Below are 12,500 nucleotides of genomic sequence, written 5' to 3'. Positions count from 1 at the left end.
CTCTCCCACCTTGTCTTGATCCACAACGATAGATTTTTCACAGCGACAATTCTACCATCTACAAGCATTCCTTTATACACGGTACCATGGCCACCTTTTCCAAGCACCCTAGTTGAACTGAAGTTTTCAGTTGCTTTCTTTAGCTCTTCGAGGTGAATACTCTAGTCTTCTCGATGCTGCCTTCTGTTGAAGTCAACTGTTGTTTCAACAATAACCTCCATTACGTCTTAACAACTTTCTTTTGCCAATGACCTTCCTTTGCTTTTTGATAAATTTGCATAAGAAAAAAGCTACAGCGAAAACCATCATCAGCACACCAAAACCCACACATAGTCCTGAAAACCACAAGAAATGTGAAAAGCATATTTAATTTTTGTACAACTCAGAAAACATAATATGCAATAGATGATGTGTATCACATGACTAGAAATATGTGATTTTACCATAGTAACTGGCATAGTCTTGTACTTCTTGAATACGCACTGGTAGCTTCCTTGAGTATTCACACAAGTGCCTCCTTGTTGCCTACAATTTTCATAATTACCCTTGTCGAGTTGGCACTCATCAATATCTAGATGAACAATATTATGAAAGAGGAATTAGATGATGAGAATCTATTATATATTACTTTAATTGTTATCATTGATTATGATTTGCTACCACCGATATAGGACTTTATAAGCTCACGTGATATTTACATGACATAAAGGGAGATAAGAAAAATTTACTAACCTTTACATCCACCCAAAATATATGGGTTGCCTGTGTAACCCTTGTGGCATGCACAACCTACGCTGCTGATCTGATTGTTTGTATTATTCATGCATATGCAAGGACTAACGCTAGAGCTGGAGTAGCCCATTTTGCATCCCATGGAGTTAATAAACGAGAGATTAGTCATCGGAATGGCCCACCGTAGTTGTAGTATAGCATATTGCCTATCATAAAACCATTTTGGATCAGTTACTTTGGCCTCACGGTACGCTAGTGGGTCTTGAGTTTCGTCAGTTAAGAAGGCTACTCGACACCCTCTCTTTCTTGTTACGTTACTAGAGATTTCCTCCATGTTGATACCGACCACCTGCCCGATCTCACTAGGTGGGTCTACTTGGCAGCATTTGTTACCACGGCAGCTTGTATGATCTCCTATCTTTCTTGGTTCACAAGTTGAGATGCATCCCACCACTGTGGGTTCAATATGTGTCAAGGTGGCCTTGTAGTTGCAGCCAATAGCTTGGAAGGTGTTGAAACGGCTAATGGTAAACGAGGTGCCAGTAAAATTCAAAGGCTCACCAAACTTTGTTTCATCGCTGCTGTTGGAACATCCCATGGACGTTATGTTGGTTTTGACGCGTAGTGACCCATATGACTCGGTTGTTTTGAAAAGAGTATTTGCATCCGGTAGAGAGATTTTCACAACTTCTTTGTTAATAATTGGTAGATAGGGGACAAGCTCTCCAGAAGTGGAATTGTTGCATTGAATTGCAAACCATTCGTTGAGGTAGCAACCCTTTCCGATCCCAAAAGGATATGGTATCAAGATGTTTCCACAGTGGCTTGGACAAGAAGATCTCGAAGCGGTGAGATTTTCTGAAGCAAGAATCAAGACAAGTAGTAGCGCGAGATGAGTCATGAGTAGTAGTGCACACCTCATGTTTCTTTTCTTCTGCATAGCTAAATACAAAGTAGACTCTCTCTATATATATATAATAGTGAGAGCTTGTCAGAATTGAATATTCTTACCTCCAATAATGTGTGCGTAAAAGAAAGTTTGAGAAGTCCAAGTCTCGTGCCAAACGACTGCTATTACAACCACTTCCTAGCAAGTGCAAGCAGTAATAATAATTTATTACTATCTTGTGGTGGGCAAGTGTCTTTACTTAAAATAGAGGCAGATCCCATTATTCATATCATAGTTGAATTGTTTAGATTTATCAAAAATGATTTAAAATTCGATGGACTGACTCTCATTCCACTCATAATTTGATCTTTACAATTTTCGTGAATATTTTTGTTCTATAGTTTGGTTTATATTTCCACTAGTTTCAAATCATATAAATTAAATTGGTTGGTTCTATATATAGAGCATAAGATCTAGTTGAATTAAAGTATTGAGTTAGTAGAAAAAAGAAGATGTGGATTAATTAACACCAAGATGTAGGTCCAGGTGAGGTAGTCATGATATACAATCAATCTACCTCATTGATCAAGTTCTTCTTCTTAGTCCCAAAGTTGAAGACCTTTTTTGAATTTTTACAATTCTGTAACCAATCAACATTCCCTTGCCACCCAAAGTTTACCGTAGTTAGTAAATTTCTACAGTTCTTTAACCAATTCATCATTCGAACATTTCTACAAGTTGAGAAATATGAATGAAAATCAGTAATAAAAAAAAGTTTACAGAAGTTTTTAGTAAACTATTTGGTTTAATGAGCCCGTAAAATAAATAAAGTAGGCAGGCCGGAATTATATGGAGTTTAAGAACCGAACCGGACACAAACCTCTGTGAAGACTGAACCTGTAAGTTCATTCAGTCGAAATATCGTGGAAGCTGGAGCGGAGATAAGAGGAAAGCGAGAGCCTAGAGAGAAGGAAAGTTCACGGCTCTCGTTCTATTTTTTCTCTTCTCAGAAGCTTTCAAAGTGTTCAGAGACTACAAGTCTACAAAGGATATAACCTCTAATTTTTTTTGAAACACAGAATAACCTCTGGTTCATTCAAAAAAAATAAAATAATAATAACCTCTGACTTTTGTTTCTCTTTTTGTAACTATTCATATTAAGTTCAATCGAGGTTTCATCGCAAGAAAAAAAAATGACAACCCTATCTTTGTGAATAAGATGATGAGAAGTACGACTTGTTTATGTTACCTGTCACTCTGGTTGTTGTACGTATGTGCTTTAAAAACATAATATATCATTCAACTTGGTGCAGATTTTAAAAACAAAAACATAATAGTACTTCTTATTTTAATACAACTGCACACAAATGCAAACCATATAACGTAGTAGGATACGTCGCTTATTCCATGTTTTAATACACTAGCTAGAAATTATAGAGTTATCATTGTATATTTGATATAGAAGACTTACTAACGAAATCATCTGGTGCACGTGGTGTCACCATGTTTGACGAGGAAATAATTAACGACTTGCATTAGGTCGTTCCTACTCTTCTTTTCTTTTTAGATCTGATTGTTAGGTATTGCTTGTGCTGTGAGTTCGTAACAACATCTCTTTTTTTTGTCACTGTAACAATATCTCTTCTTGAATGACAATTATGTTTCTAATATTTCATCAACTCAGGCGTCAAAGTTTTAAACGTTTAACATGGTTTGGTTATGAAACTAAAAACCTAGTGTTAATCAAACTTTTCTCGATGAACAGTTACTTTGAAAAGATAGGGGAATGTATGTCGAAAGAATGTCGTGGAAACTGGAACAGAGAAGGGAGGACAGTGTACTATCTTGGTTTGTGATATAAGGTTTAATAAAAATGATTTGATCAATGTCATAGTGTACTTATTTTTTTGTTCGCATATCCAAATATAAGTTCAAATTAAACGTGGTTGAAATGGAATAGTGAAAAGATTATTAGAAATGATTTGTAATATAGAGTGGGGCCAAACCATATCAAAATGTTATGTGGTGATTGTATGATTATTAAACAAATCTTTCAAAATTTTGAAAAACTAACACACCTCTCGTTGTACAAGATGAGACCCACAAGCCGAATGAACATACATAAAAAATTCATTAGCAGTAGTAGATGATCGGGATATGAAAGCGAGAGAAGGAAAGTTCATGGCTCTCGTTGGAATTGCTCTTTTCAGAAGCTTTCAAAGTGTTAAGAGATTACAAAGGTAAGAACCTGTAGTTTTGTTTCTCATTTTGTAACAATTTATATTAAGTTTATTCAAGGTTTCATCTCTCCAGTAATGAGTTCCACGAGCACCACTCCGAAGCTATAGACATCACTTTTGTCGGTGAACTGGCTAGACTGGAAGTATTCCGGATCCACATACCCAACTGTACCTGAAACTACAGTTGTATGGTGGGTATGATCAACCGTTACCGATCTTGAAGTGCCAAAATCAGCCACTTTAGCTCGATATTCTTCGTCCAACATTATGTTTGTGGATTTGACATCTCTATGAAAAATTGGTGATGCTGCTGCTGAGTGGAGATATGAAAGGGCTCCAGCAATATCTATGACAATGCGCAAACGCATTTCCCAAGTAGTCATCGCAGACTCATCAAACTCACCATGAAGATGCTCGAAAAGATTACCATTAGAAATAAACTCATAAACTAGAAGAGGCACTTCTGTCTCAAGGCAACAACCTATGAGTTTCTCGATGTTTCTGTGGTTGATCTGCTATAGAATTACGACTTCGTTAATGAACTCTTCAAGCTTGTCTTCATCCACAACTGTAGATTTTTTCACAGCTACGATTCTACCATCTACTAGCATTCCTTTATACACGGTACCCTGGCCACCTTGTCCAAGGACTCTAGTTGAACTGAAATTTTCAGTAGCTTTCTCTAGCTCTTTCGAGGTGAATACTTTTGTCTTCTCGATGCTGCCTTCAGTTGGTGTCAACGGTTGTTTCAATTAAAAACCTCCATTACATTTGAACAACTTTTTTTGAGGTTGATCTTCCTTTGCTTTTTAATAAATTTGTATGACCACAAAGTTATACCGGAAATGATCAGCACACCAAAACCTGTACATAGTGCTGGAAACCCACAAGAAATTTTGAAAAGCGTACTTAATTTGTGTACCACTCAGATAACAACAGAAAATATACAATAGATGATGTATCAATTTGGATATAAATTGGATGATGACTTTACCTATAGTAATTAGCACAGTCTTGTTTTTCTTGACTACGCACTTGTAGTCTCCTGGAGTATTCACACAAGTGCCTCCTTGTTGTCTGCAATAATTATCTTCCTCGAGTTGGCACTCATCCATATCTAGATGAATAACGTCATGGAAGTGTAATCAGATACCAAAGATCTCTGATATATATATAATATAGGTGTTACTTGGTTGTTTTCATTCATTATGATTTGCTTATGCTACCATCCATATAGGACTTGTTAGGCTGACATGATATTTACATTACATAGGGAAAAGAAGAAATAATTACTAACCTTTACATCCACCCATAAGATATGGGTTACCTGTATAACCATTATACATGTGCATCCTACATTGCTGCTCCGATCATCTGTATTCGAGCATCCGCAATGATTAATGCTATCGATGTAGTCCCCCATTTCATGATCTGCGCAGCCGAAGGAGCTGGTAAAAGAGAGATTTGTCTTCTGAATGGCCCACCTTAATTTAAGTATAACATATTGCCTATCATAAAACCATTGCGGATCAGTAAATTTGGCCATCGGTGCTGGTCGGTCTTGAGTTTCGTCTGTTAAGAAAGCCACTCGACACTTTCTCTCTCTTGTTATGTTACTCAAAAATTCCTCCATACTGATACCGACTATCTGTCCAATCCCACTAGGTGGGTCTGCTTGGCAGCATTTGTTACCACGGCAGCTTGTATCATGACTGATCTTTTTTGGTTCACAAGTCAAGATGCATCCCACCAATGTGGGCTCAAGATGTGTCAAGGTGGCCTTGTAGTTGCAGCCAATAGCTAGGAAGGTGTTGGAACGGCCAATGGTAAACGGGGAGCCAGTAAAATTCAAAGGCTCACCAAACTTTATTTCATCGTTGGTATTGGAACATCCCATGGAAGTTATGTTGGTTTTGATGCGAAGTGACCCATAATTATCGCCATCACTACTAGTTGGTTCCGGCAGAGAGATGTTCACAACTTCTTTGTTAATCTTTGGTAGATAGGGTACACGGTCTCTGAAAGTGGAATTGTTGTATTGAATTGTAAACTATTCGTTGAGGTAGCAACCCTTTCCGATCCAGAAAGGATAGGGTATCGAGATGTTTCTGCAGTGGCTTCGACAAGAAGATATCGAAGTGGTGAGATTAGCTGAAGCAAGAATCAAGACAAGTAGTAGTGAGAAATGGGACCAGAATAGTAGCGCAGACTTCATATTTTTTTTTCTGTCTTCAATGTTTGCTCTTACAGCTTCCTAGCAAGTGCAAGCTTGAACTTCTACCTCACTGATTTTGGATTCCTACAATGCTTCAACCAATCAACATTCCCTTGTTACCTAACGTTCATGGTAGTCCTTTTTTTTGGCTATATCGTCAATTGACTTTGGTTTAATTGTGAAAAGTCTTTTTGAAGATATAACATAATCCATAATTGAATATTCTACCTAACTCCATTAATGTGCGAGCTCTTACAGTACTGTTAAAAGTTTTTTTTCTGATAAGAGAAGTAATTGCTCAAATTTTGCTCTTACAACTACTCCCTACCAAGTATCAAGCGCTAACTCAAACTTTATTACCGTGGGCAGTCAAGCAAACAATAACATTCTTGAGATTTTTTTGTTCTGTGGTGTCGATTAACAATGAGATGTATGTAGGTCCGTCCACGTAGTCATGACATACAATCAGAATCAATCTACCTCATTGAGCAAAGCTTTTCTTCTCCAAAACTTGAATTTCTACAATTCTACCCAAAGTTCACAGTAGTTTTTATTTTCTCTAAATATTTCAAACTTAATTGACTTGACACATAGCATAAAAACAATCCAGTTTCGATTGACATGATTCGGTTATCCTCTATATATTATTTGTGAAATAATTTGACTCATGACATCATCACATTTAACTTCAACAAAAAATGACATGACTTACAAAAAAATATGATATGACATTAATTTAATTATGAAATGTGCAATTTTCCTTATATAAATTTATAATTTTGGTAAGACTTTTTAAATATGACAATGGTTATAAATTCATATATCATCATTAATATTAACTTTCTATATATATTTATTTTGACATAATTATGAAAATATATTAATAACTCATATATTTCTATTTAATATTGAAAATTTATAAATATATTTCTTTTTAATATTACAAATTTTAGGAATGTTATTTAGATTTATGTTTTGAAAATTATATATCTAACAAAGTAACCAAAATAAAAATAGTTCCAAGATTATAATTTGAAATATATACATAAATATTATTAAATTAAAGATTAAATAAAAAATTATTCATTGTATCTTAATTTTTACATATAATTTAAAATCTATTTAAAAATAAATAAATTTATATAACCAAAAATCTAAAGTGTAAATCCAACTTATCTGGATCAAGTATTAATTCTAAAAGGTGTGGGATGTATTTCGTAAGAAATTATAAATATAGGGACTAAAATGTAATTTTGAAAACATACATCTTCTCTCAGATAAGATAATAAACCCTAAAGAAGTTGACTCAGTTTGAGACAAATCCTCTCCCACCTCAAAAATAAAATAAAAAAACCGAACCTTTTTTACGATGAACAACGTCGAATCCGCACAAAAACCAACGGATGACGACAAAGTCTGCGGGGAGTGCAAGTCGAATCCATGGAAGTACAAATGCCCAGGATGTTCAATTCGATCGTGCGGCCTTCCCTGTGTCAAAGCTCACAAGAAGCGAACAGGTTGTACCGGAAAAAGGAAACTCACCGACTTCGTTCCCCTCTCCAAGTTCGACGACAATCTCCTCCTCTCTGGTAATAATCACATTCAAAGTTTACTATTTTGATTGTTAGTGAAAGTTTTGATTTTTAAATGCATAGACTACAATATGCTGGAGGAGACGAAGAGAGTGGCGGAGTCTGCTCTGAGAAGGAGACAACAGTTATGTAAAAACAACCCTAACTTTAGGTTTCTTTATGCTAAGAACCCTTACTTTAAGTTACCCTTTGATCTTCGGAGCCTTAAGTCTGCTGCTGATGGCCGCGGAACTAAGCTGTGGCTTCTCCCTGGTGGGATGTTGAAGAGGGATAAGAACCAGACCCGATTCGATAACCGGTAAATGATTTTATATTCTCTAAGATTTTTGCTTTTGATGGATTCTTAGTCTTTAGTTTTTGAACCAATCTGGTTCTTATGCTTTTAGGAGAAAGTGCATTCATTGGACAGTTGAGTGGCGGTTTCACTCTACAGATGTGGTTCTTGTTGATCATGGGTTAGTATCCTCTTCGTCTTGAAAGTTTCGTATTTGTTTCACTATTAATGCTTTAACAATCCATCACAGTGTTGGTGAAGATACAAGCCTCTGCTCTGTGATAGAGAATCATCTTAAGCCAGGCCCTTGGATTCACAAGCTCAAGCCTTTTTGTGACGTGGATCTTGATTCCCTCAAGCTTTTTATTCGCAAGTACCCCAAGGTTTTTGATATTACCACATATTGCATTGTTGTGTTAAATCTTTTCTTACCACCATTTTAAACTTTTTCTCCCCTTGGTTGCAGGGTGTAAAGGTTCCTTACAAGGAGCTGGACATCAAGGCTTCTTTGAGGCAACAGCTTGCTCAAGTAACTATCTTAGAGTACCCGGTGATCCATGTTTATCTTCCTTCGCACACCTATGACTTTGAAGTTATCAGAGACTTTGACCGTGAGAAAACGACACCGGAGCCTAAGTACTATAGCCAGGCAGAAGGTGCAACCACACGAGAAGAGGAAATAGAAGAAGAAGGAGACGACATTGACTCCTTTGAGCCAGAGGTTCTTGATCTTATCAAACAAATAAACTATAACCGCTCAGAGGGCAGCAAGGGTGAGGGTGGGGTTAGCAAAAATGCACATCCTGATGATGACATGGAGCTGGAGTTTGAGCAAGGGTTAATAGACACATACTCTGATCTCTTCCCGGAGTTGAACCCTGGTGATTACTTCAACTTTGAATGTGAGTTTGCAAAGGGGTTTGATTCTGATGATAACTGCAATCTCCAAAGTCTAGCTACTACTACTGATTTGAACACTGATGGACTAGAGGAAGGGGAGATCGTTGAATGAGGGTCATCTTTCTCTTTCCACTGCAACATTGTTGGTCATGCCTGAAGTGAACCTCCCTTGTTGAAGCACGTTGGCTAGTGTTTGTATCATCCAAAGCTTTTACAGAACTAGGTAGCCAATCGATTTGATTGCAGAACTAGTGGTCATAGTTGTTTATGTAGCCTAGGTGTTTAATTATTTATCACATTCAATATTATTTAGTTGATGTAAGAGAACGCCTCCCAAACTTTTTTAGTTTATTTTCTTGTCCTCTTTCTATCTACAGACAAGTCTTGTAGTGTTGAGGACCGTTTGCGTAGTCCAAAGTAACACAGACCAGAAACCAGATACTGTCGCTCTAACCTTGTACTCGATGCAGAGAACAACCAAGATGTATCCTTGTAACAAACAATAAGCAAATACATGAAAGAAAATATCTGCAATTACCTCAATGTTTACTCGGTTCAATACAGCTCAAACCATTACAGGTAGACTCGAGATGCTCGATGTCCATCAAGGCCAGGAAGATTCACTAAAGAGTTGACCTGAGGACATTTGCACGGATGTGAATGAGTTTTATATGGATCACAAATCAGATGGTACTTTAGTCTATCCAAGCGCAGAACAATGATTTATCACCACGTACCTCATAAACCAACCCGTTTGTTGCAAGTAGTACATCGGCTTGGTCCTTCCTTTGGTTTTGCTGCAGCTTCTTCTGGTGCTACTACCTCTTCGACGACAGAGGATGGATGTACAGAGACAGCTATTGGCTCGGTGGTTTTGGTTTCAGCATCAACCAACGCAGCAGTGAAGGTTTCCTTTAGGATGTTGCTGGGTGATCCAGACAGTGCAGATGCAAGCTTAGCACCCTGTTCCTGTTGAAACAACATAGTTTTGTGACACTTGGAACACATGTTCATTGTGGCGTCGCTTCCGAAGAAACCGCTGTTGTTGATGCATAGCTTTGGACCTTCGGGTGGGCTTTGGCATCCTTTATTGTCGTAGTCCATTTCTGAAAGAAGAAAAAGTTCTTGACAATTAAAAACTGAATTCACTAAGATTCAAAACGTCAGAAACAAACAAAGAAGCAAACACTTAAACTAAACATATTGTTCTCAACAAAGATTCTATGACCAAATTTTTTATGGAGCCTTTCCAATGATTCAAGATATCAAACTCGGAGAAGGAACAAAGTAGAAGCAAGTCCAGAACTGATTTTTATAATCACACCAAAACCTAAAGCACACAAACAGTTCCTACTAACACTTGATTTTTTTTTTTTAAAAAAACACAAGCTATCCACGGTGGATAATCCACCCAGACTGCAATACCCAAGCTAACTTGCAGCTATTTCCAGATCTGATATAAAGCTAATAGAAATGTAACTGAATTATTACTATACGGCAGAGAAGCTAAAGTCAGTTGTATCCAGCACAACCTTTCTTTACACAAATGAAATGTTAAAAATGAGTTCATATCAGCATAAAGCAAAAAAACTTTCATCAAAAATCACTTCAGAGTTTCTAAAACATAGTTAACATCACCTCCATCCAAAACATTACCATCCTTTCTAGAAATGAAGTATTAGAAATAAGCCTTTCATATCAGCATAAAAGCTGACAAATTTCATATAATATTTCAGAAACTATACACAGCCCATCCACATAGATAAGCTCACTTCCATTCAACACTAGGTAATTAAAACTCACATGCAAATATTACCACGCCAATCAAATCATTAAGCGGTCGAGAATCAAACAGAAACTTGAGCTCTGTTCTTACCATAGAACCATAAATATAAAAAAACTAGAAAATCAAATACAAAAACCTGTTTGCTCGAAAAGCCTTGGTCGATCGGTCGGTCCCTAATCAAAGAAAAAAGAGAGACAAAACCTCAAAACACAAAGGGTGAAATCGAAATCAGAGACCCGAAACATAAATGAAGAGAGACCACTTTACCAGTACGAATCTCTCCGAAGAAGATCGTCTGCTGGAGGATCCAAGGATGCTACGGAGCTCCTCAATATAAATTTTCTAACTCGCGTTTATATACTTCCCGCAACTCATCCAGCAGTGTACCAGGGGTTACTAAGAGTATCCGAGACTAGGGTGATGACCGATCCCTTTCCTTTGCAATCGATAGGTAAAATCTCGTGAGAAATTGAATCTCAATATACTGCACTTAAGAGAAGTTGTACAGATTAGAATTATCACCTTTAATTTGGAACCTCGTTTCCATTTAGCTAGTTCTTTAAGACAATTTGTTTTTTACGTTCCATGCAGAAGAATTTTTATTATTTTTTTGCTAAAATGATGTATGCACAACATATTCCCGAATGCATGTTCCAACCAAGTCAAAGATCTTCATAGGTTTTAATGCAATCTCAAAATTTCTAGCATACCAAAAATATATGAGAAAGTACGTTTAAAAGCTGCTCTTGAGGGTAAATGGTTTGTCTATAAGTCTATAACCATTCCTGAAATTTTGGGTCATATAACCATTTATTAAGAATTTTAATAAATAAAAAAAATTATGAATTTGAATACTTATGTTTATATAATTTTTTTCAAACAATTAGATACCAGAAACAAATGTTTTATTCGACTTTGCCCATGATCAGTCTAAGCTAAATTCAATAGTCGTCATTCACCAAACAATTGCACATATATATGAATCTTCTCCAATAAAAACCTAACTCTTGAGGACTCTGTTAACCACCGTCTACAAGTTTATCATCTTCGCCGTCAAAAAGTAAAAACAAAAAAAATCCTAATCTGCCAATAAAGTAGATTCAGCCGATCTTTTTACTTGCGACACAAGATAATATAATATAGCTAACTATTCAGAACCTACCTTGCCTCGCAAACAAAGACAGAAAGCCAACCTACCTTGCTTGTAAGCCATTCTATAAATTGCTGTGTTTGGCGGCGTTGGGGAAAATAGTGTAATTGAGATTTGACTGATTTTTCCTAAGTAAGATAACATGTTTAATTAAGATGATATGGCAATTTGATTGGTTGTGATAAATTTTAGTTGATGTGGCACCTTTTTTAGAAGCTAAGAAATTAGTGCCCTTTATAAATTGGAGATAAATATATGGAAAAGTTCTATTTTATTGTTTTTGTTAAACCCTAAAGCTGATGGAAGCCAATATCATGAGATCGTTGATGGGTTGTACCTCCTTCAGGCAGTCGGTTCTCATCCAAAAAGGAGCCATCATCCCCCGCCATCTCTGCTTAAGGACAGCTGTGTCCGCCCGTGCAGTACTGCGCCCGTGGCTCCTCTTGTAAGAACTTTTAACACTGTTCTTTTTAATTAGCACAAATTTCATTTATCCTAATAAGATTTCCTTTTCTTCTCTTTTATGTTCAGCTGATGCAGCTATGGTAATTGATAAAGGGAAGATTGCAGTAGACATCATGCATGAGATCAGAACGGAAGTCTCAAGAATGAAGGAATTATAGAACTCAAGAACTCAAGAACACAAGTATAAGAAACAAGGTTTCTTATTCACCACTTTCAATAGCTTAGAAAATCACTCAAAACTAAGCTCTCAAACAATC

The 12,500-nt window shown here is 36.6% G+C and overlaps 3 protein-coding genes and 1 pseudogene across 3 annotated transcripts; 1 reads left to right on the top strand and 3 right to left on the bottom strand.

The window, feature by feature from the left end:
* Positions 1–308: 308 nt before the first annotated feature.
* On the bottom strand, positions 309–1,660 carry LOC130494536 (wall-associated receptor kinase-like 18). Its single transcript, XM_057000875.1, has 3 exons — positions 733–1,660; positions 444–571; positions 309–335 (listed from the first exon to the last, which is right to left on the bottom strand). The coding sequence occupies exons 1-3, from the start codon at positions 1,652–1,654 to the stop codon at positions 309–311; spliced, it is 1,077 nt and encodes a 358-aa protein (XP_056856855.1). The 5' UTR covers positions 1,655–1,660.
* Positions 1,661–3,914: 2,254 nt separating this feature from the next.
* LOC130506245 (wall-associated receptor kinase-like 9) lies at positions 3,915–6,082 on the bottom strand (annotated as a pseudogene).
* Positions 6,083–7,375: 1,293 nt separating this feature from the next.
* On the top strand, positions 7,376–9,206 carry LOC108818877 (uncharacterized). Its single transcript, XM_018591825.2, has 5 exons — positions 7,376–7,665; positions 7,732–7,966; positions 8,055–8,123; positions 8,193–8,325; positions 8,409–9,206. The coding sequence occupies exons 1-5, from the start codon at positions 7,446–7,448 to the stop codon at positions 8,952–8,954; spliced, it is 1,203 nt and encodes a 400-aa protein (XP_018447327.1). The 5' UTR covers positions 7,376–7,445; the 3' UTR covers positions 8,955–9,206.
* A 10-nt stretch (positions 9,207–9,216) lies between these two features.
* LOC130506244 (zinc finger A20 and AN1 domain-containing stress-associated protein 2-like) lies at positions 9,217–12,003 on the bottom strand. Its single transcript, XM_057000876.1, has 5 exons — positions 11,826–12,003; positions 10,896–11,112; positions 10,765–10,801; positions 9,580–9,948; positions 9,217–9,478 (listed from the first exon to the last, which is right to left on the bottom strand). The coding sequence occupies exon 4, from the start codon at positions 9,944–9,946 to the stop codon at positions 9,581–9,583; it is 366 nt and encodes a 121-aa protein (XP_056856856.1). The 5' UTR covers positions 9,947–9,948; positions 10,765–10,801; positions 10,896–11,112; positions 11,826–12,003; the 3' UTR covers positions 9,217–9,478; position 9,580.
* Positions 12,004–12,500: the final 497 nt, after the last annotated feature.

This window comes from Raphanus sativus, unplaced genomic scaffold (assembly GCF_000801105.2).
Source record: "Raphanus sativus cultivar WK10039 unplaced genomic scaffold, ASM80110v3 Scaffold3034, whole genome shotgun sequence".
Taxonomy (NCBI): Eukaryota; Viridiplantae; Streptophyta; class Magnoliopsida; order Brassicales; family Brassicaceae; genus Raphanus; species Raphanus sativus.
This window is presented reverse-complemented; position numbering and strand designations above follow the sequence as displayed.